Raw genomic sequence first — 24,694 nt, 5'->3', positions numbered from 1 at the left:
TTAAAAGCCAAATCTAAATTTTTTTTTAATCCATGCTGCCTGTTAATTTTGTTTTACCTTTCTTTTCTTTATGTAATCTGCTATGCAGCAATATCATAGGGAAAAAATCAACTGGCAAATTCAGAATGCTGAAGCCTCACTTTGGCTTTGGCTGAACTTAAGAATACATTCCTACACAGAACAATGGCTTCTTTTTTTCACAGGACAAAGGCACTGTTTCACAGCCAATACGAACAGGAGAAATGCTTACTGTATAATGATACATATATACAATTTGTTCTCTGTAAAATAAGGAAAGAAAAAAGCCTTTTAGCCAAAGTTAATTTTGGGGGCTCAGAAATCTGAGTTCGACTATTGAAATGGGGACCAAAGTTGGTTTGTTTTTTTGTCTTTTTCCAGCATAAAATTAACTCTTGGTGTATCTGTCTGTGCACTGCATCTCACTGGGAAATGAAATAGAGAAAATTCAGTTCTAAAACACTGACTTTAGAAAATACCCAGTTTGACTTATTCAGCATCATATTTGCTTCAGCTGCACTTTGCCAGATGAGGTCTGTGAGTTTTTTCTCCCATCACTCACACTGGAATCATGCTGAGGGCATTTAGCAGCGCCTTTAAATGCACACATGGGTGCTTAAGTATTGTATTAATATAGATATGAAAAAAAGGTTCCTGCCCCTCACAAGCTTGTAGTTTATAGTACGTTCTGTAACTAAGTGCAGTCATTTTTCACTTTACAGAAAGAGCAAAGCAACCTCAGGACAGAGCCCACTGGTCTGTAACACCTTTATTCTTAATAATAAGCCCAGAAATGACAACTAAACTGCATTACTGAATTGTGGAGAAACGATAATCTCTTTTAAAGAGTTTATGGCTGCTGATCTTCTCCAGGCTGCCCTTATAAAAAAAAAAAAAAAACACCACCCAGACAATTGTGTACAGATGAAAAATGTTTGTTTCATGTGCTGCACTTTCAGACTCCCAAGTAATTTGTAGTGAACCAAGGAAGCGGTGCTGTTTTTGTACAAAAAAAGAAAGAGTCTTTTCTCAAATATTCACATTTTTGTTCATGTTTGATTGACATGTTTTATATTTCACTTATGTTTTACTCTAATAGAGAATGTCAATAGTCAGAGATAATTTGATTACCCAGGAACATTTAAGAATTAAAAAATACATATAACATTTTTGCTAAATACATTTTAAAGACACAAAATAACTGCATTAAAATCTGTGGAAGTCAGACGCAGTGAGGCTCATACAAAGTCGGCAACAACCAATAAATGACATAGTTTATTAAATCAGACAGCAAATGCTACAAGTGAGCTACATTATTGCTCCAGTGTAATGTAAGAGACTGTCAGTGTGCATGCTTTAATGCCGAGAGGTCTCGGGCAGGGATTGATATTGCTTCATTTCAGCTTGTCGAGTTGTTTCTCTCCCCTCTGAGGACTCGGTGTACGCCACATTCATAACAGAGCAACAGAACGATCATCATCTGCAGAGTTTTACTATCACAATTTTCAGCAGAGCAATAATAGTCATCACGGTACCACAACACTGTGATGATAACTTGGAGGAAATGGCAAGAAAAAACACTTATGGAGAAACAACAGCCCCTTTCCCCTCCCTCCTTATTGTTAATTATTCATACTAATGTATGATGTGCGTATATTTAAATTATACTCTACGCGAGTGAGCTGTTGAGGGTAAGACAAAAGCAAAGGGTATCAGAGCTGGCAGTGAGTTTCCAATTTTGTTGGCCCAGTGACTTCACACGGTGTGAAATCAGATTAAACTAGATGTCATTTCTCCACCAATTAAAGCATTGGATTAGTAGTTTTGTAATTAGAAGCTGGAGAGAAATCTTAAATGTAAGGAGTGGGACTTTTGTTCTACTACTACTACACTACTGTCTTTTTGGTAAACCTCTACAGATTAAGATAAACACAGCTGTGTGTGAAAAGTTATTTTTACACTTCCCAGATACTTTATTGGGTACACCTTGCTAGTACCAAGTTGTACTTATGTTAAACATGAATTCTTTGTGGCATAGACTCAACAAGAGCCTGGAAACATTCCTCACAGATTTTGGTTCATTTCTACATGACAGCCTTACATAGTTGGAGGCTTGTTATCCATCAGAGCTGGAAGAGCCATCAGATGACGGGTACTATGTAGTCATAAATGAGGATAGATATGGTCAGTAGCAATACTTGGTGTTTTAATTAGTGCTCAGTTGGCACAAGAGGGAGCCAAGTTTAGCAAGAACATATCCCGCACACCACTGCACACAACCAGCAGCACGTACTGCCGATAGGCTACAAAGGTAAGATGGATCTGTGCTTTGTTTATATTGTGTTTATGCCAAATTCTGACCCTACCATCCAAATGTTGCAGCAGAAATTGAGGCTCGTCAAACCGGGCAACGTTTTCCAAACTTCTGTGGTCCAATTTTGGTGAGCCTGTGTGAACTGTAGCCTCTGTTTCCCATTCTCTGATGGCACCTGGTGTGGTCTTCTGCTGCTGTAGACCAGAGAGGTGCTCTTCTGCAGATTTTGGTTATAACAAGTGATTATTTGAGTAGGTATTTGACTTTGAGTTCTCTTCTGACCTCTGGCATTAACGAGGCATTTTCTCCCAGAGGACTACTGCTCACTGGGTATTTTCTCCTTTTCAGACCAATCTCTGTAAACCTTAGAGATGGCTTTTTGGGAAAATCCCAGCAGATCAGACCAGCACATCACCAACTACCATGACACGTTCAGCATTATTAAATCACCTCATTCTGATTCTGTTTGAACTTGTCTATGTGATTAACCAATTAGATATTGGTGTTAATATACAGTTGGAAGGATGTACTTAAAGTCCCCGGCAAGTGTATCTCATCATTCACACCGCCTGTTTCAGTTTCATTTTACCTGTGCACCTGTAAGTCTAATCAGCCAGAATAAATGGATACACTCATGTAGATATACAGAACCCATTATACTCACAATATACAGATTCCACTGGTGGTCTGATTGTTTTTGAAGATATCAAATGTATCATGCTGAATATTGAGCATATATATGCAAAAATGCATGGACAAAATACCTTAGATATTTCCATGTCATGTAATTGAACAACTATAACAATATAACCACTTGAGTTTGCCTTGAATGAGGCCTATTATGTTTTTTTCTACCTCCCTATTTTCAGTTTTGGACTTTACTACAGTAGCTTTGCATAATTCACAGTTGAAAAATAATTGTTATACTCAGCTTTGGTGCAGTTCCTTTGGTTTCCTTTGGTTGTTTCTTAGGAGTATCCACCACAGTGTGTATATATGATGGATTACCAGGTTCCAGTAAATGCAACATTACATTTTAGGTCCTCTTCTGCTTTTATTATACATCTTAATATATTCACTACCGCTCTTATGTGGATGAAACACATAAAGAGCTTCTTTGATAGTTTGGATGATTGAAATCCTGAATGGCAAAACATTTCCTTAGACTAAATACCACAGCTGGCGAAGCTCTATAAACATCCCAACTAAGGCACTTGGTCCTTTATCCACATATGTCCAAACAGTTGTTTAAAAATCTGGTGCATTTGCATTTAATCATTAGTTATTATTAATCTCTGGCTCTCTTCAACAGCGTCTTCTGTCCTGTCTTCCTCCCCTCGCTCCCTGAGCCTCGTTCTGCCAGAGGTTTCCTGCTAAAATGGAGTTTTTCCTTCCCACTGTTGCCAGGTGCTGGTTCATCCAGGGATCACCCGATTGTTGGGGTGTTCCTCTGTGTTATTGTAGGGTCTTTAACCTACCTTTTTTTTTTTTAGTTCATTAAGCTCAACAGTATATTACAGATTTTTTAACTCTGTATTTTGCCTCCCTACCAGTGTCATCCTCCCAACAGCTTACAACCCCCTTTTTGCCTAAACACTAAAGGTGGGTCTTTCCTGTTGCCCTCAGGCTCTGTAACTGCCATCCTCTATAAAAACCCATCCAACGACGGACACTTTTAAATTAGCTCTAAAGAGCTACCTCCTTTTCACTTGCTTTTTTCATATCTGTCTATGTGAGTTTAGTGTTTTGAAATTGGGTTTTTGGAGCTCTTGAATGTAAATGCATTTGCCCAGAAAGCACTTTAGGTCAGTTGCAGTTGTTTTAAATATGCTATATAAATTAAACGAACATGCTGTGACTAGACAATAAGAAAAAGGACAACTTTAAAGGTATTTTATCAGGGAAGAAAAAACATTTTCAACTGCAATTACGTTAACCTAAAAAGAATACATTTGCAATATATTTGTATCCAAGTACTGGAAGAGCCTGTTGTGTTAATGAAAAGGTCCACCAGATTCAGCAGTAGGCAGGCAGTTTGCTGTTGAAGGTTCAGCAGCTATAAAAGGACTGCTAAAGAAACAGGCTGACTCAAAATGCCAGCTGCTGTTGCTATTTAACTGGTGATATTCAGCATTTCAGGCTGAGAATTTATTCAGGCGACATCGCAAGTCAGCCCCTGAACGATGGGAATGTGTTGAGACTGGTGCTCTGGTGGAAGTTAAACATTGGTCAGGCATTGCTGCTACTGGACAAAAGTCAGCATGAGATGCAGCTTTGCTAGAACTGTCCGGCCAAAGGTCAAAGGGGTCGCGCACGCATTACAATTGCATTGATCTGTATGTGTGTGGTTTCTATGCTGCACCTGAAACGTGCCAAATCTAGAAAATCACTGTTGTGCTTGTGCCTCTAAGTGCGTCAGTACAGGCATGTGTGATTACTGGTGCTACATCTGACTATTTATCTTAGTATTTACCTTTAGACTGGCATTTATAGTGTTTTTCTAATCCCACAAACCACTCAAAGCAAACTAACACGCTTTGCTGCTGTGCTGTCTAATATCTGCAAGTGGCATCTACATCTATGCGTACATCAGGGTTTTTTTATTATTATTATTATTTATTATTTGGGAATGTATCTTTTAATTTGGCTGGGAAAAAGGAGTTAAAACCAGCTGCCTGAAATCTGAAAACAACAAATGTTCTGGTCTGACTGTACCATGGTGGTGGCAGAAGCCATGAGAACCACTCAGAAATTCACTGATGGGAAAAAAAACCCAAATAAAAAAACACTTCTACAGTTTATCGGGATAGATTTTTATCAGCTGTTCAGCTAAAACAGTATATGCACACTGTGCAGTCACAAGCCTGCTGTTTTAAGGTTAAGCTTTTAAAAATAGATAAAGAATAAATTACAGAGTGTGTAAATCAGATGTGGGCCAGGTTGTCTATTTTCCCTTTTTCCCTCATTGTGGTTTCAGAAGTGTTTTTTTTTTTTAGCTGAAACAGTGTACTGGTATTTTATACCTATTCTAAAATGATAAGGCAGTTTACTTTTTTAAACATTAAAAAATTGTTAGTTTTGATAAACATTCTCTGACTGCTGTGGACTTTAAACCATAACAAAAACCTCCGTGAGCCGCAGATGCAGGCTGCTTAGTCATCACAGCTCCGTAGATATTCAAAGTGAGCTCAACAATTCACGCTTGTAAACAACCGCACACAAATCAATCCCCACTCAAGGTCCACTTTAGGGACGCACAGATTGTGAAATTGTTGGCGGATACCAATGCTCAGAACAATAATTTGGCTGATGACTGGGTTCTTTGTTTGTTTGTTTGCTTTTTTGTTCCGATTTTATTTATACCAGCTTTTGAGGCATTATAGCAGAGAAATCTTGTGCTGAGTGAACGCTCTCTGAACATTCGCCCAGCACAAAATAAATGTGACACAACACTGGTAAATGTCATCCTATTTGTCTTTAGGCCCGCTGCAGTCTAGACAGCTTAGTTACAAACCTCACCTGCTGGAAATGTGCAGACCTCTTATATCATATAACTTAACTCTGTGATACTGACATATTAATATGCATTTACTGAAGAATCTGCAGGCGTCTTTTTTGTATGTGTATGTTCATAATATAGTGGGGCTTAACAACACAAAAAGTTGGGATGCTGTGTAAAGTAAAGACAGAATGTAATGATTTATAAATCTAATAACCATTTTAAGGAAAAAAATTAGGGTCATTTTGCATTTGATGGCAGCAACGTGTCTCAAAAGAAGAGCAACAAAAGGAAGAATGAAAACTGCACTAAAAAGCACCAGCTGGAGGAAGACTGCAGCTAATCAGGTTAATTGGCAACAGGTGAGTGACATGACTGGGTGCAAAAAGAGGAAGACTTTGAAGCTCTCATCATCTACAGCGATTGCACGAATCTGGAGAAATCTCTGTGTGCAAGGCCAAAAATCAATATTCAGACAGCACCGCATTAAAAACAGATGGGCTCAGGAACACTTCACAGTGACTTCCATCCATAAATGCAGGTTAAAGCTCTACCATGCAGAAAAGAAGCTATATGTATTTAAATGTGAACATCAATGTTGAAAGGTATATTCAGGTTCTAGATTAACATGTGCTCTCCTCAAGATGAGGCTTTTTTTCAGCTAACCCCTTGTACACTTCAACACGAAAATGCAAAATTGCACATTCCATTTATAACAAAAGTATGGCTTCATAACAGAAGAGTGTGGGAATGGCTGAACTGCAGTCCAGACCTTTGACCAGTATGTGCCTCATCATGAAACAAAACACAGCAGATCCAGGAGTGTTGAGCAGCTGGACTCCTCGATCGGACCTTTCACACAAAACTCCAGCAGCTGGTCTCGTCAGTTCCCAGATGTTTACAGGCTGCTGTTAAAAGAATCAGGGATGCTACACAGTAGTAAACAGGACCATTTCCCAACTTTATGATTCATGCTGCTGCCATCAAATTCAAAATGACCGTTTTGATTTTCTCAAAGTCTGAGATCTGCAAATCACCACTTTCTGTTCTTATTTACATTTTGCACAGCATCACTGCTTTTCTGGAATTGGGTTCCATCCATCCATCCATCCATCCATCCATCCATGGATGGAATCTTGTTTGCTCATATTTAAATCAATGATTACAAACATACACATACAGACATTTGCAGCTTCTCAGTTTTTTCAGTGTATATGGGTTCTCCACATTTCAAGCAGGTAAGGTTTCTAAACTACAATCAAGACACTTCATACAACTCAAACATGCCTGGGTTTTCCTTATAACTCTGTAGAGTCTTTACACTAGAATATATAGAAAAAGTCTTGAAATGAATGCTGTTGCGAATTATCTTTAAAAATTCAATTGAGTCAGAATTGAATTTTGCAATAAAAGAGTCCTGCTTGTTGATTTAATAGACCCAGAGAAAACAAGAGGATAAATGATCTGGTTAAAATATCTGACTGTTGTCATATTAATGTTATTACAGCTTTATCAGAGCTGTGAGGTAAATTTGTGTGTCCTTTACAACAGTAGATACCATTTTGCCCTAAAACTGATCAGGTAAATGAAGTATGATCAGAAACCAGTAGGAAAAAGCAAACAGGGGTTTGTCCTTTTTTTTAAACATTTTGCATGCTGTATTTGCCAAAATTACAACAGCAAGTTCAAGTATTTGATTAAATGGCATTTTCTCTGTCCGTATTTTAAAATAAATATAAAAGTCAAGATCCAAACTGCTACATGGCATCAGTTACTGAATTGGCTTACACGTTAACCACAGCAAAACGGATCATTTCCACCAACTTTCCAGTCATTAAAAAAAATGATAGAAGAATTAAACACAAATGCAGCTTAATGAGATGGCAGAACACAGCTGGGATCACGAAACAGTCATTCATTCATTTCGCTCTCATTCAAGCAAACATACCACATCTGTCTGTTGAACTTAAACACAGTCGTTTCACTTACAGTAGTTTGAATGTTGGATGAAAAAGAAAACAAAAACAAAACAATCAACAAGCATAGAAAATAAATGCAGCGTTATCTCACAATCACACAGGATGTCTGCTCCCCGCGACAACTTTCAAGCAACGCACGCACAGCCACATCATTCGGTCGACGCGGCACAAACATCCTTTTATCAGTCAGCTAAAAAAAAACCTAAAATATACAATGAGCTTGCATAGTGAAGCGTACAAAAGAAATGAGGCAAGGGGGCAGGGATGGTCAAAAGGTGCAGAGAGTTTTAAAAGTATGTACATGAGCAAAGAACATGTGCACCCTGTGTAGAGTCGACAAAACGACAAAATGAAGATAAACAAAAAAAAGAAAGAAAAAAAACCATAAAATCGAGGCTTGAATGGCCCCTGTGCAGTGAGCGCGTGGGGCTCGTTAGAGGAAAACCGGTGAGCCGGGGCCTTATGAAGACTGTGGCAGTTTTAAAAATGGGGTTAAGTAGGTTGGTACACCTGTGCGCGTCTACCCTCGTGAGGAGGTGAGGGTGACTCAGCCATTGGAGAAAGTTTTAAAGTGAGCTCTGACTCTGGGAGTTCTTGATGTTCTTAATCTCCAGCTCCAGCTGTTTGATGCGTACGTCCCTGTGGTTGAGGAGCTCCCTCAGCCGCCTGATTTCCTCCTGCTGCTTGTGGAACTTCAACCGCAGCTGTGGACAAACACACGCACGAGATAAGGAGTTAAATCACGGCTCTTGTGCCCACTGGAGACTCGGGGAACACGTGTGCCTCACTTTTAGGCTACAGGTTCAGTTAAACGTCTCTACTACAAACTGCTGCCGTCAAGGTAAAACAAGCCTCGAGTGGAGAAAAACAATAACTAGTGACACATTCACATTAAGTAGGGTTTTAACGCTGCGGGCGTGCAGTTTTCCACCTGTTTTTACCCCATCTTTATAATCAAAGATGTAACAGAAACCTGCTGAATCTGAATTTTATCAGTGCATCGTATTTCAAGATGGCACTTCAGTAAAAGCTTCTTTTGAATTTCACACCCAATGCCCTTCCTGATGCAAACCCCAAACGGATTTGTGCTTCCTCTTGTGATCTTGTGATAAGTAAATGTACTTAATATTTTCCACCACTCGTTACTCATGATGGATTTTGTTTGTTCTGCCTCTTTGGCCTCACGTTAAAGCAGTCTGAACCTTCTGAGTGCCACGGCTTCTTCAGGTTTCCTAAAAGTAACTACACAGGACCTAAAAGCAGCTCAGTGTCTTTAGCGTACTTTCAGAATTTCTCCTCATTTGTGTATATATCTGTTTACTTGTAACAGTTTATCATTTTCAAATGACACAACCTTAACTGAAGAGTATCCTGGGACATGTACTCGACTTTCAGCTGCTAAGTAACAAGTAGGACACATTTCTATATTTCGAGTCCATTGTAAAGAATAACTGACTAGGATGCAACTAAATATAGCTCATATTGCTTTTACGTCTGCCTTTGTGTGTGTGTGAGAAAGCAAAACCATCCAGCACCTCATTCTCTGTTCTGGGAGGAGAGCAAAGTGTGAGATCTTCTCCGTTGGTGACGTGTGTCTGAATCCTGTCATCCATTGTGTGGCTGCTGTCCTCTTTGCAGCTGCTGTCCTCTTTGCTTTCTTTGGCTTCCAGTTGGTCCTGAATGTAAGCGAGCTGTAGCATGCCCGGTCTGCCCTGAGACCTGCGAGTGTCCAGCGAGTTTTCCAGTGAGTTGCCCACTGCCTTCATGTCTGAGAAGGACTCTGCTATTTGGCTTCCTGGCTTCAAAGACATTAGCACTGGACCTAGGAAACAATGGGGGGATTAAAACACTCATTAAACAAGCTAAAAGACTATTGAAAGGATACAAGTGAAGCACTGGAATATCAAAGGTGACAGATAAATGCAATTTCAGAGGCTACAGGACACAAACAGATCCCACACACAATCTTTCTTTACTTCTAACCTTTGTCCATGCCACTGAGCCACTCCTCTGCAGTCAGAGCAGGCCTGTTTCCAGCCGTCATTGGATAGAGGTCCTCTTGGTACGACTCCGACTGGAGACACGTGCACAGCAGATTCAGAAACACATTCGGCATTAGGTCTGTGAAATGTGCTACACTCGGATGTTTGTTTTTCCTTGTACAGTGGTGTCTGCAATTTTTGTGTAACACTTACCCTGCGGGGTACAATCATAGAAAGAGGCTCGATGAGACTCTTTATTGTCACCAGTTTGTAGAACCTGAAGACTTCACAGGAGCTCACATCGAGGCCTCGCTTCGGCATCACACCTGCAGGTTAACACACAGACGCACACAGATTGTATTCATTCTATTTTCTGAATCAATATTAGTCAAGGTAAGACGTACTGTATTTATAAAAGGAGTCTAGACTTTAGAGAACTGTCACACTAATATACAGTGGAAGTAGGTTTATCCTTTATGTTCTTTTTAGATAAATCATAACAACGGGGACTCAAATGTTATTTAAAAAAAAAAAAAAAAAAAAAAAAAAAAAAAAAAAACTTTCCTCCGTCACCAGGAAATTCATCATATTACTGCAGCAGCAGGCAGTTAAAGGTTAACCTGTATCAGAGTAACTTTATAAAGCAGAGCCACTACAAGTCCACTTCATTAAGTGGTTTGGGAATTTATAATATACATTTTAACCACAACAAGCAGGTAAAATAACAAATCTAACAAGTGCACATGTGACGTTTTTGCTGCCTGTACACCTGACCTGAGCCACAACCCCTTCAATCAGCTGTTTTGGCTATGCAAATATTGGAGGCTTATTTGCACAGCAGCTTTGCTTAAAGGTGCACAGTGTCATCACAGTAGGCGGAGTTTCCAAACAGGGTTCAACTGTCACGTCTTTTATTCACACTCACTTTAGGAAATAATGTGTCGGTGGCATTCATTAAAGTTTAAAATTGAGTGCGTGTTTATGTGCGTGTGTGTTCCTTACCCAGCCCTTTCTGAGGTAGTTGTGAGCGGTACTCTGTTAAGAAGTGAATGTATGGTTTTTCTGTGCTGATCTCATAGTACCTGATATTTCCATCACCCTAAAAAGACAAAAAGGGAAGACTCTGTAGCAGTAATAAAGAATATTTTCTGTATGAAGCTTTTAATATGATTGTTTTGATTTGATTTGGGTTTTTTTTAACATGTTTCAGAGTCCCACCTTCCCAGCAAGATAGAGCATGTGTGTGTCGGGGTCGTAGAAAGGAAAAATGACCCCCGATGAACCGTCCAGGTTGTCTTCCAACAAAGGCGCGGACAGATCATCCTACAAACACACACGAATCAAACGATCAAAAACGTGTTAAAACACAAGACCTAAGCGGCGCTGATGTGAACAACATACAGAAAATATCAAAACACTGATTTAAATCCACTGCTCCATAAGAAGCACTCTGCAGCGCCGAATTAAAAACACTGAGCGCTCAATCCCTAATCCGAGCTTTGCCTTAATCCTCCGCCCACGATACGCTCTAAATCATCACAACACGCCGGCCTGGCACACCAACTATTACTACTACTAGACTACTAGGTGTGATCAGACTGGGTGATGACATAATCGCGATGTGACAAATAACTTTGGCTCCACTTGAACACGGGAATCAGTGAGCTGCTCAGGTAAACGTGCAGGGTTGCTGAACTGGTGCATTTCATCCACTAGGTGGCAGAGTTGCACTTGTGACAGGCTCGAGAGGTGTTTGGTAGTGAAGGAAGTATTCTGAGAAATCATTAATACAACAACACTGAATTTACAAGAAAAAAAAAGATCCTCAAATGTTTTTAGAAAAACGCTAAAGAAAAATGTTTCCTTGTGCAAAAAAGGTCACAACATGAACCTGGCTGCACATCAGATGATTTCACAGGTAAGAACACTTTATGTCAATGCTCAGGGGTTTAAATGATGTAGGCCAGGAAATGAAGCTGCCTAAAGTCATGACCTCTCCAATGGTGACGTAATATGCTGACCATTGCTTCAGTCGTGTTACTATTAATACTCTGTAAGCTTAGATTTCACTTATTTGTGGCCCTTCTGTTGTTGCCGATTTCTCGATTTCTCCTCCTCCTGCAGTCCTGCTAACATCCCTGGATATAAGTGTTCAATATATTAAACTTACTACAAATTATTCACACCAGCCTGACTATTTTTAGCCAAGATCGCCCCCAAGGAACAGGGTGCTCTCATTATTCCAACATCCAGACTAGCAGGTAAGCGCTGAGCTCACAATTACGATTGTTTACACGAATGCTTGTGCTGCGATAGTTATTATCCAGAGTCTGTCCTGTCTTTGCAAATCCTCATCAGAATGCTCCTGATTTGTAGATGCTGGCCTGGAATTCAGAAACATCTACAGGAAGTTTAACAAGTAATCAATGTGATAGTTGTTGACTTACAAATAACACCCCCACTAGACATTTCTCTTTTATTCTCTTTTTTTCCACTAGCATTTGCTTTGCTACAAAAAAAACACAAAAGCTTTTTGTAAAACTGCGATATTTTGTTGCAAACGTCTTGCTGCCGTGCTACCTGTCGCTCTGCAGCGTCTCTCACCTGATCCCACAGTGCTATCTGCCGATCATTGTAGCGCGACGTTCCCGATGTGAGAAGCATCTTGGTGTTTCCCAGGATCAGCACCTTACTGGCTCTGTGCGTCTTAAAGTTGCTTTCCTGCAAACGTGGCACAGTAAACATGACGTGCAGCATTAATCAATGAACCCTGATGAACATTTATGCCTTTTATAAGTCATATAAAGAGGTTTGTGTTGCACCTAGGGATGGGTATCGAAACCCGGTTCTTGTTGAGAACCGGTTCCCACTGTTTCAATTCCTCGGAATTGTTTGCCATCTTTGCAAACGATTCCCTTATCGATTCCAGTCGCCCCGAATAACGTCACCACGTTGCGGAGCGTCATTTACCTGGCAGGGCGCCTAAGCGGCTCAACCGCTCAAAAGTTTGGTTATACTTTACGAGAACGGATGACAACGGGGCAACTTGCAATACTTGCAAAGTAGATATTTCATTTAAGGGAGGAAACACTACGAATATGCAAAAGCATTTGCTCACAAAACACGCGATAACCTTAAATGAATGTCATGTTTTTAATTCCGCTCCGGACTCGTGAATCTCAACCCAGCAGCAGCGGTAACGTTTGCACGTCCTCTCCCGTTAATACGGCAGGTAAATAATCAAGTAACAGTGCATATTATGTTAGCGCGATCTGCCTTATTACAAAATCTGCCATTACTGTGCGCTGCATTTAGGTGACCATGATGAGAGAGACAGACAGAGTCTGGCTGGCTCAGATGCTGGCAGTTCTCGCTGCAGTCTACCGGTAGCATCTCCTTTCAGGCCAGGATAGACGAATGTCACCGAGCAGTGACTAAGTTTGTGGTCAAAGGCTTGCACCCATTTGCCACAGCAGATGCCCCCGATTTTCAGTAAGTGAATGTGTTTAATTGTAGGCAGGGACATTACTGGATATTCTTGTTTAATTGCTACAGAATAATTTATGTTATGTTAAGAATATTTATTTTATTATTTTACATTTACAATTTATTTTTCCTGGGGACCCTGTGACACCCCATTGAAGAGCCATAGGCTGGATCTCTTAAGGATCTCTTAAGATCTCACTGTTGGGTTTGTAAGGCCATGCTACTCCTAAATTTCTATCTTGTTCAAAGAGAAGATATAAAACAAAGTTCTAAGCTAATCGACCTTAGTGTTCTCCTTTTTTAAAAAGAATCAATAAGAGAATCGATAAAGAATCGAATCGTTAAACAGAATCGAAAATGGAATCGGAATCGTGAAAATCTTATCAATACCCATCCCTAGTTGCACCACTGTGATGTAATATGTGTATGAGTTCCCTGACTGGGCAAAGGAAGCAAGAAAAGACTGATGAACAGTGTGTGAATCACTAGCTGGTGACCCTGAGGTCTGTGGAGCTTCTCTGTTATCCAGGCCAGGCCAGAGGTATCAATTCTGGCCGTGTGGTGCTGGATGAGTGCCTGGGTGCCCACGCAGGGAGCGGAGGGGGGAGTAACAAGCAGGGAACTCCCACTTATGTAATATTTGCTGTGATGCTGCTGTGGACCAAACGCAGGCTTACAGTTCAATAATTTTCTTTTACAAATGAGAGCCGATTTGGACCGAATGTCACATGGACTTTACGCTGGTGTGAACTTCCTACTGTTAAACGATATCATTTGCAGCTTCTGACTGAGGTAATTAAGCTTAAGTCTGACTCTTCCACCTGATCAAAGTGTTTAAATTCAGGTCACTTGCTGTTTTTCCCCTATTACAAAAAAGGAAAAATAACAGAAGTGCACACGTGCACACAGCAGTACCCGCAGCAGCGTTCCAGAGCGCGACTCCATCAGGCGGACTTTCCTGTCCTTGCAGGTGGTAGCGAGAAGACTTCCATCTGTATTGAAAGACAGGGACAAGACCACATCTGGGTGGTGACTGATGGTCCGCACGGGGTTCTTTATCACCGGCTCCGGACAGTCCAGGTTCCAGATCATTATCTGGAGGCGCAGAAACACACAGAGATCAACGCAGGTGGTTATGCCAAGAAGTCAAACACATTAAAGGGTGGAAAGTAACTGGTGGTGTGCTACAAGTAAACCACTTTGTATCAAAAAACAACGATGCACTGACATCAGCAACATACGATTAAGCCGCTCAGAGGGCCGAGTAATTACAGAGAGTGGTACATAATGGTTGTGCGAATGGACATAGCAGTGCATACTTTGCTTATCTCAAAGGAATTTGTGCTATTGCACTCAGCTGTGTGGATGAAAAGAGGCAGAATTGTTTAAACATGGGAGGCCAGCATGTGTGCAAATACAGGCAGTAACTGGAGCACGTATCTCTGGAGTTAAGACTTCGCACCTACGGCCCAAAACGATCTGAATTCTTAGGCTAACAAACGAAGTGCTCGTGATGCTGTGTAATGTAATATCTGAAATCTTTACGGGTCAGTTCAGTGTGAGCTGCAGGGCTGCACTGCGACAGATAAGCGCTCTCGGTTTAGGTCACAGTTCATGCCTCGTTATCTTATTGTCTTTTTAGCTATAAATGACTCCAAGCTTGTGTAAGAGGTGGTGTTTGTGAGTCTGTGTGTGTGTGTGTGTTTATGAGTCTGTGTGTGTGTGTGTGTGCCTGCGTTACCTGGTAGTCATAGGCAGTACTGAAGAGGATGTTGTTAGCAGTTGGGTGCCACTCGATGAGGCCCACTCTGCGACTGTGACCCTGGAGCTCCTTCCACGGTATTGTAATGTTTTTATACACACCGTGAGGAGGGATTTCCCACACTTTAACCTACAAACACACAGAAAGAGGACCAAATTAACGAAGATCCATGCCAGAAACAAACCATCTCTCTCTCAATCCATAAAGAACAGCCAACAGAGAAAGACATTTAAAAGAAATAGCCTGAAACTGGGGTTTTTTCCTCTCTCTCTACAGTGATTTGTTCTGAGCATCTGCCAGGTCAGAGCTAAGGAATGTGAGGAATGACTTCTAGCTCCTTTCTGAAGGCTATAAAATGATCTCCCTGCTGCAACATGCTCAAATCCCATGAAAATGACAACGCGTCAGTAAACCGCACTGAAAATGTGCGTTCCGGTGTACAAACCGTGGCGTCCTCGGAGCAGGAGGCGATGCAGCAGTCGTTGAAGGGATTCCATTTGATGTCTAACACGTTGCCCTTGTGGCCCGACACTCGAGGTTGCTGAGGGTCCACTTTACCCGTCTGGCAAAATTTAAAACACAAAACATGGTTATTAGGGAAAATCACAATATTTTTCCTCTTGCAAACAAAAGTGAAACCACTTTAATGTCTAATGTTAATCAGCTGCTCGCTACACTGTGGAATGAGAAATCCTTCTCCTCACATACCATGTCTTGAATAATTGGGCCCCATCTTATCTCACAGTACTGTATCACACCAGTAGAGCACTTCACTCTCAGACTGCTGGTATTTAAAAGTAGAATGGGAGAAAGAGCCTTCAGCTTTCAGGAACCAGCTCGCAGTTTGGATTTGGGAGACGGACGCCCTCTCGACTTTTAAAGCTTACAATTAAGGCTGGATCAGGTGACCTTGAACTTTAGTTATGCTAAAATAGACCTTCCATGATGTGCTGTGTGTTCTTTGTTCACTCACCTTTTTTCCACTCTTATTTGTTTATACACCACTGTGCATTTAATCATTAGTTATTTAATCATTAGTTATCATTAATCTCCGTCTCTCTGCGTGTCTTTTGTCCTGTCTTCCTCTTCACACCCCCAACTGGTCATGACAGATGGCTGCCCCTCCCTAAGCCTGGTTCTGCTGGAGGTTTCTTCCTGTTAAAGGGGAGTTCTTCCTTCCCACGGTCACCAACTGCTTGCTCATAGGGAGATGTCTGATAGTTGGGGTTTCCTCTCTATTTTTGTAGGTTCTTTACTTTATAATATACAGCATCTTAAAGCGATTCTCGTTGTGATTTGGTGGTATATAAATAAAACTGAACCGAATTAAATATTTGCTCAAGACAAACATATTATTGCATTTTACTCCATTTTTCTTCTTAACATCCTTCTTTGGTATTAGTGGACTTGCTTAACTACAAATGTTTCATTTAGTCCAAATAAATACACACACACACGTAACCTGATGTGCACCTCCTGAGAAATAATATACGTCGGGTTGACGCAGCCCACAATGACTTGAATGGCATGGAAAGTCACACTGTAGGGTTAAGAGGAGTTCCTGGTTAAGTTAGGATGTAGATTTCCCACAGAAGTCTAAATCACGCTTTATCCTTTATCTACAGTAACTGGCATGTAGTGACCATAACCCCAGCCTGAGCTGCACAGAACCAACATATAGAGGAAGGAAAGAGAGGAAAAACAAAAAGGCAGCCTATTTAAAAACATGCAAAATAATAATTTTGCACTATACTATACATTAAAACAAACTGTGCCAGCAGTCCCCTGAAGTGCCCTTGAAGGTTATGTCCGTAAAATCACAGAACTGGTGTCTGTAATTTCAGAATTTTTTTGTAGCTCAATCCAAGAAGTCGAGCTGCCCACATAAAAAGCAGTTTCCTTGACCTCTGTGCAGCCTTGTTACAGAGTTTGGAGAGCTCAGGCTGCCTCTATATACTTCTAACAGCTGAACTTTTTCTTTTGGCCAATTGTGGGCAGCGATATAACCTATTGACGTTTAATAATACTGAGTGAATGTATGATAGAATAACGTTAGCATTCACCTGGAGCTGCATTTGTCTTCAGCCAATGAATTCAACTGTTTTTGTTTGGGGGGTTTTTTCTCTACCAACTCCTCTGGGAAAATATCTGGATTTAGCTGCTAAGTGATGCTAAATAGGCAGTCAGCTATGTTAAAACCTAAAACTGATGAGAGATGAGAGCAAAACAAGAACAACAAAAGCCCAGACAGACACTAAAAGACGTAGACTTTTGCTCTAATCTGAGTGAAACTGCAGATTTGGCGTTAATATCTGCAGGTCTGCCTGTATAAACATCTTCTTACACACTGAGTGAATTTGGTGCTTATAAGTATTCCATCTATTTAGTCACAGCTCATCATAACCAGACTCATGATGGACAATTAAAAAAAAAAAAGAAATCAAAGCAGGAGAGGCAACATTTCAGTCTGAGATGCTGCTGCATTATGCAGCTAAGTAATCTGTAATGTAGCAGCTAAAAGAAATCTGCTGAGCTCATTTCTTTCTAACTCCACACCAGATTTTTCTTCTTCCTTTACTTTGAGACTTGTATCTTGTGGCTACAACCACACACATCTCTTGAGGGCGTTTATCAGACTCCACAGAGCTGCCTCTGGAACCACCAAAGGTAAGTGAAAATTCCACGTATCTAAACACGACGTGCTGACATGTGCAGGTTAGGGCGGGTACTTTCATTCAAGAAAAAAGCCAACGCGTCATGACAACATGACAACTAACTACTCAGACTGAAGGTGGAATTACACTAACTGTTTTTAACAGACACACACACCCAATGATACTCGTACAACGCAGAAGATTTTCCGCCTCAACAAGCCGGCTAATTGTTCCATTCGTATAAGCCGAACCTCCTTTAAACTGACATTCCTGCTCAATAATCTAGCCCGTAGGTGCGTAAGGTGTGTTAGAAACAAGAAAATGACGTAACCATTATTTAAACTTCCAACAAGCCCAACGCATGCACACAAAATGTAGAACATCTGCTCCTGTATTTATATGCATTAACTACTTTCTTCACAGAACAACGGCTCATCTGTAACAGGCAGAGGTGGGATGTGGAGGCGATTGAGGGGAGGGAGTGCTGAAATTTCACATCCTCTGAATAGTGAAATGGAGGGGAAGAGAGGGGTGAGAACGTGAGTTATGTCATTCCTAAGCTCCTATGCAACTCTTACCCATGCCAGGAGGATGGTGATAACTCAAACCGAGAGAAAAAGTAAAGAGAGGTGTGGAGCTTGATGAATCTCTCTGGATGGGAGATGTACAGAGAGACAGAGGATCTGTTTAGAACGTGAGTGCCGACTTTTATTTGTTCTGCTGTTGTGGTTGACATCACCAATGGATGTCATAACACACATAAATCATGTGTGAAAGAGTGAAGGAGGGAATGAGACAGACTAATGATGTGATGTTTAGATTGTAGCACATGAGCAGCCAGGGTTGTACTTTATTTAGAGATTCTTCAGGCTGCGTTAATGCTGAGCTATTTATAATCAGACCCAGGTGTGCATATCCATGCAGGGAGAACAAAAAAAAGAAAGAGATGGTGAACAATTAGCAGAGAGAATTCTGCCCTCCAAAACTTTCACTTTATCTGAGGTTAGAAGAAAAATGCTGAGAAGCGAGAACTTTTTGGCTGATTTTTGCTCAAACATGCGAAATTTTTAGTGTGGTGAAAGTTCAGAAGGGCCATTTTGTTGATTAATATATCGGTGAAACCAGAAAAGGAACGATCACGCGAATCCATTTTGAATATCGCTACAGTCTATAGTGCTCTCAGAACAGTTTGTTCAATAAATTTGGACATTGCAACCCTTGTGCTCTCTTGGGAAACAAGTTAAAGGTTGAAGAAATTGATTAAAAATAATGCAGACATCTTGGAAACCTTTTTAATATCAGCCTGAAAAAAATGAAGAAAAAGAAAGTCACGGAAAAATTGTTTGATTTTTTTGTGCGGAAATCCTAATTTGTTTTAATAAGGCCTCAATCACGCAAGCCTATAGTCTGGCCGGCGATCTCCTAGCAACCACTGGTCGCTAAAAAAAGAACTGTGTTTTCCTCAACTGGCTGCTGAGTGGTTACTGAAGGTCACGTGCTGTTGCTAGGTGGCACTGGTCACAAAGAAAGTGCTGCACCAATTCCTTTAGTTGCTAGCGTATTCCCACAGTCTGCAAACACTCTTCAACTACTCACCAAGTGGTAGTGAAACTGTGAAAACTGTAACACAAACAGGAAATGCAGACCATGTAAAGTACCCTCTTTGTGACTGATCTCACCCAGCAACCACTTGCAAACCAGTTGGGGAATACACATTTTTCCCAAGCATTTGTTGCTTGCCAGGAGGGCCCTGACCCATCTGTAGATCTGCATGTCTGACGCCTTAGATATTAACAACAATGTGACATATACAGTTAATCCAGTGTTTTCTTTATTCTAATAACTGAGTAGGCACTGTGATCATGTTTGTTTGCTTTTGCCTTCAATTTATCCACAGTAAGAGATGAAGCTGTCTATGCCATTTCTAGTCAACAAAGAAGCAATTTTTAAGAACCACATTAAAGTGAACTTTTTCACTTTATCTTTTGAGAAATGTGACAAGTTAAGAGACAGCATTTCTGCAGGCCAACTACCTGTACACCTGAAACCTCTTCCATAATGTCACAGCTTTTTCCTCACCGTTTTTTGTTTAATATATGGACTTCATCCATAACCCAGCCAAAAAAACTCAGATTAGCTCAGCTGTGGTTTCATTGGGACAGCAGCTGCCACTTAGAAAGCAGACACAGTATTTGAGTCATTCCTAACTTTGAGCAGTCAGAGGTGCTCAGTTTGGGTCTTTTGTCTGACTGGAACAACACAAGTGGGAAACAATGGCACCTTATTCTTGTGTCTTCTCTGCATTATGAGGTAAATGCTGACATACTGCTTTAAAAAAAAAAAGTCTCATGTCATGGCTCATGCCTGTGAACCTGATGCGAGGTACAGATACTCACATGATGGACAGACAGGACCAGGAAGGCCCCTCCTCCGGCACACTCAGTGATGACAGCCAGGAAACGTGGGTTGATCGCACAGAAGCTGTTGTCCTGCACACTGCGTGTGATTGGCACGCCATCATAGCAGTTCTCCTTGGTGGCGGCCTTACCAAACACGTGGCGGAACTTGGAGCTGCGGTACTGAGGACGCCATGTCATCTGAGGGAAGGGCGAGGAGAAGAGAGGTCAGCCAAGGAGAGCTATCCATCTCACAGTTATGAAGACAGAGGATTTTATAGGCGCTAAGCCTCCTGGTCTCACGAGCACAGGAGGGTATTATTTAACGGTAGATGTAATAAGACAGGGACCTGATAACAGGCACACGCACAAAATTAACACTCACTGCTCCATAAAAAGTACAAAATTAAAAAAAACTCTCAGAGCATTCGCCTTATCTCATGCTTTGTGACACAGACCTTTCAGATCAAAGCAGCAATGGCTTCACTGGTAAACCATAAAACAATAAAAGCAGGACAGGTTTTATTTCAGTATCAGAGGTGGTCAGTCACGTCTTAGATAAAAAGCGTGACACAAAAACCAGCGTGTTAAAGTATAAACAATAAAATAAAAACTGGGACATGTTCTGCAGGGTTACTGCAGCATCTATGGAGCATCAAACAAACAGTAAAAAGGGGGGTTAACTTCATTAAGGGATGACACCATATGCATCATGGCAGACAGATGTATGAAGGGTTGCTCTTTAACCAAAATGTGGTTCTCAAAAATCACTGACAAAAAGCGTACACTAAACATCATTCAAAGGAATTAAAAACTGCTCTGAAGGTAGAAAAAATTATTTGCTGTTGTAAACAACAAAAACGTTTTTACCTTAAATATGTGCTAATGACTTTTTTCTAACTTATGTGGGCCATTTTGCCCCTATTTAATATGAACTAGGTGCACATAGGTAGGAAAAGTGGGGTTAAAGATCAATAACATGAGCAAAAAGACAAGTCTACTAGTGAACTCCGCTGTCTACAGTCCATGTAAGTATGCACCATCAGTTCTATCTATTCCAAAATATGTGCATTGACTTCATCACGTCCCAGGTCCCAGTCATGCAAGCCTACAGACCGGTTGGCAAACACTAGTTAACAACCAGTCGCTAGTGTAAAATGTGTATTCTCCGAATGGTTACAGTGGTTGGTGGCAATCATTGTTAAATCGATTGCTAAAATGCTGAAACTCACATAGCCTAGAGACCAGTCAGTGACCCCTTCACTCAACCACCAGTCACTATGGAAAAGTGTATACTCCTGGATCTGTTGGGGAGTGGTGGCTGGAATTTGCTTGTGTGAAAATCGGTCAGAAAGTGATATGCAGTGCTGCACCAAAAACCTCCTTTTGGTCACTACCAGGTTACCATGGTTGCTAGTAGTTTGCATGGAAAAGAACAACTTGCAAATTATTCATAGTGGTAGTGAAATGGAGACGGTTTCCCTTCAAAGAAAAAGCTGCACCTTTACCACTACAGCAGTAATGCACAACTTTTACTCTGAGGTCAAACCATCTCTTTTTCCGGTTAGTAAAAAGAGATGGTAGAGAGTAATGAGAGTATCTATTGGTGACCGTGGTATCCTGCCAGCAACTAAAGCGATCACATGGTGGGTTTTGGATCAGAACCCTCTATGCGACGAGGTAGCATGTTACTGTACTAAATTTAGTAATTACATTAATTACTATTACATTGTTACTTTCATTACAAAGGTTCCTTCAAGGAATACCCATCTTTCCCTAGCGACCAGTGGTTGCCGGGTAGATCACTGATTGGACTTCTGGCCTGTGCGACTGAGGCCTTACCGTAACATGTCAAGTAATTAGGACAAAGAGGGGAAATACTCTGTAAACGGTTAACCTCAGTACACAAGCTGTCTCAAGCCAAAAGTGCATATCTTGTGGCGTTCCACAGGGTAGTATTTTAGTCCCATTTTTATTACCATCACGTGTTAATTATGTGGGTTTTGCTTGTTTTTATATGCCAATTATTCAGCATTTCTTGTCCAAGGAGACTGTGGTGAAACAATTACTGAGCAAACCGCCCGGCAGTAACTGGTAGATAACTTCTCACTTCATTTGGAAATAAGCTACACTGCTTGGGTTCCATGTAATAAGTCAGCACAACGTATTAAATGATGATGTAATGAAACAAGCCCTCAAACAGACACATCATCATTTTATCCGTTTTTGGCCATTTAAGGTCGACGTACTTCTAGCGAGCGTCCAAACTACAATATAAAAACAGTATGTACTGCGTTGACAGTGAGTTGCTCTCCATGTTAGTACTTCAAAGCATCCAAGAAACAGGAGTTACATCTAAAAATAAATAAAGACACCACTGAGCGAGCTACTGAACATGAATAAAATGTATCAAGGTAGAAAATGTGAGCAGCTCGGGGCTTTGTTTTTAACAACCATCTTTGATCTATTTTAAGCACATCTGGTTTTATTTATAGACTTATAAAGCTAGTTATGAAAGGCTAACTTGAAGTGTAACAATCTACCTACTGGAAATAGTTAGGAGAACATTTTCACTTTCGCTTTTGTTCCATATGAGCTCATCTGTGTATATGTTGTGAATGACAATATCCGCAGTAAAGATTTTAATTGTATTTTGTATTTGTATCACATACAGATGTTTTCTCCTAATGATGCCAGTGTCATCAAAATGTATAACAGCTCTCAATAAAGTCTACTACACTTAATGTATAAAGACGGAAAAACCTGCAATACTTCTCCAGTCCGGACTCTCTTTTTAGCCGCTTCCCCTTAAACCAGTCGATGCATATGTCATTATTGTGAGAGATAAGTGGCTCTGGTCCACTGGGACGAGGTCTGGCCAGCCAGTATGTCTGCTCTGCTGCTCTGGCTGGCTTTCCGCCTGCCTGCTGCATGGTCATTACTTATGAATTAGGGGTGGAGGCGGCTGATGGACAAGAACGCAAAAATGGATTCAACCAAGAAAGTATAGTAAATGGAGAGAGCGATTAGAGAGCTACAGGGACATCGAAGAAGAACAACAACAACAGTAGGGGGAGGAGGTATAAACCCATTACAGGTTCGTGTTTTCCTACAAATCGCACCTACAGCAAATCTTGTCACTGAAAACAGTGACATCATGCTCTTGTTTTATGTGGACTGCCCTCTGGTTTTTCACATGATGGCTAAATAAATACATGGTGAGAATGATGCAGGTGTGGCTGGAAAGAGGCCGAGGAAGGATTTAGACCAACAGAAGGAGAAAAATCAGGTTTAGAGAAAGCAAAAAGAAAGGAAAGAAGAATGCTACAGAGGTGTGGAGCATGACTTCATGGCTCAGTTTACCCTTCCACCTCTCACCTCCTAGCCCGAGGCCGTCACAGAGAGCCTCGTACGGTCACACGGGAACCTGAGAAGGATTTAAATTACTCAGGTGTTTAAGACTCTGATTGCCACTCAGGTGTTCATCAGTCACATCCATGACTGCTATTACCACAGTTACCTTGTCAGCAATTGCTGCAATAACAAAAACACATTTCGCTCATCCTCAATAACCTAAATGCTTAAAATAGCCTAGAGTAACTTGAAAAATGATGTCTCTTCTTTTGCTAAAGCTTCTCCTAAAATTGATCACAGATAAACCGATTCATCTAAAATATCCAGATTTTTCACAGGGCCACGTGATGCATCTTCAAATCCTATCCAGTCCAGTTTAATTTTTATTTGTTTATTATAGCAGACGCAAAAAAAAGCAACAAATCTGGAAGAAACTTGAACAAGCAAGTTTGAAGTCTGAGTCTGGAGCTGTGAGGGCAGCTCTGTGAGCCATTACTTTAGGAGTTCATATGCTAAAATGCAAGAGCAGATACTATATGGCTTACACACACGGGGAGTATAAAAATGCTGAAATAATTTAAAGCAAAATAAAGCAAGAGGCTCTTCATAAAATTGTGACCATGTGAGATATTAGTCTGAATACATCTGCACCAAATTTAATCCAGAAACACCTCCTGGTTTTGATAGAAAAGCCATGAACACCCACAAAATTTGATGCCCGTCCACTCACTGGAATAACGGTTAATATACAATACATGTCTAATTTAGCTGTAATTTTAAAAAATGAATGGAAACCGTCTTACAAGGGCTTTAATTAAACCAGTAGTTTAATTACACTTTGCAGTAGCTTGCTGGCAGCTCACATACATTCATAGTTGCATCGTGTTTCAAGTAGGTTCAAATAAGTTTAAGCCGTGAAAGGATTACTTTTCTATTACCGTTCCCTGCTGTACACTCCCCTCACTCAATCTGACCGCTGTCTCTGAAGACGAGCCCGGGTAATGCATGCGTCAGCCAGCCTGAACTGTACACTCGACCTGTTCGTAAAGCGTGTGCAAAAGTGTGATTGTCGCGCAGTTCATCATGGCAAAATGACTCAGCCCCACCATACCAACGTATGATGCTCAACTAGCCCCACTGACAAAACCCACATTTTTCATTTTGAGCAGTGACTATATTAAAAAAAACCCGAAACATATTTTTGGTGGAGCTATAATTTCACATCAACTGTATTCGTTTATGGCCGTGCT

General features: G+C 40.8%; 1 protein-coding gene across 2 annotated transcripts in view; it reads right to left on the bottom strand.

Annotated features, from left to right (window-relative positions):
• Positions 1-4,210: 4,210 nt before the first annotated feature.
• coro2aa (coronin 2Aa) overlaps positions 4,211-24,694 on the bottom strand; it is a 46,380-nt gene continuing 25,896 nt past the window's right edge. For both annotated transcript variants that reach the window (XM_031752242.2, XM_031752243.2), the window contains exons 2-12: positions 20,091-20,291; positions 15,486-15,602; positions 15,020-15,169; positions 14,194-14,373; positions 12,397-12,513; positions 11,011-11,115; positions 10,795-10,891; positions 10,006-10,118; positions 9,794-9,884; positions 9,346-9,632; positions 4,211-8,514 (exon numbers count right to left, since the gene is read on the bottom strand). In XM_031752242.2, coding sequence (XP_031608102.1) covers positions 8,377-8,514; positions 9,346-9,632; positions 9,794-9,884; positions 10,006-10,118; positions 10,795-10,891; positions 11,011-11,115; positions 12,397-12,513; positions 14,194-14,373; positions 15,020-15,169; positions 15,486-15,602; positions 20,091-20,291 — 1,596 coding nt within the window. In that variant the 3' untranslated portion in view covers positions 4,211-8,376. The remainder of the gene's footprint in view (positions 8,515-9,345; positions 9,633-9,793; positions 9,885-10,005; positions 10,119-10,794; positions 10,892-11,010; positions 11,116-12,396; positions 12,514-14,193; positions 14,374-15,019; positions 15,170-15,485; positions 15,603-20,090; positions 20,292-24,694) is intronic.

This window comes from Oreochromis aureus, linkage group 6 (assembly GCF_013358895.1).
Source record: "Oreochromis aureus strain Israel breed Guangdong linkage group 6, ZZ_aureus, whole genome shotgun sequence".
NCBI classification, from domain to species: domain Eukaryota; kingdom Metazoa; phylum Chordata; class Actinopteri; order Cichliformes; family Cichlidae; genus Oreochromis; species Oreochromis aureus.
This window is presented reverse-complemented; position numbering and strand designations above follow the sequence as displayed.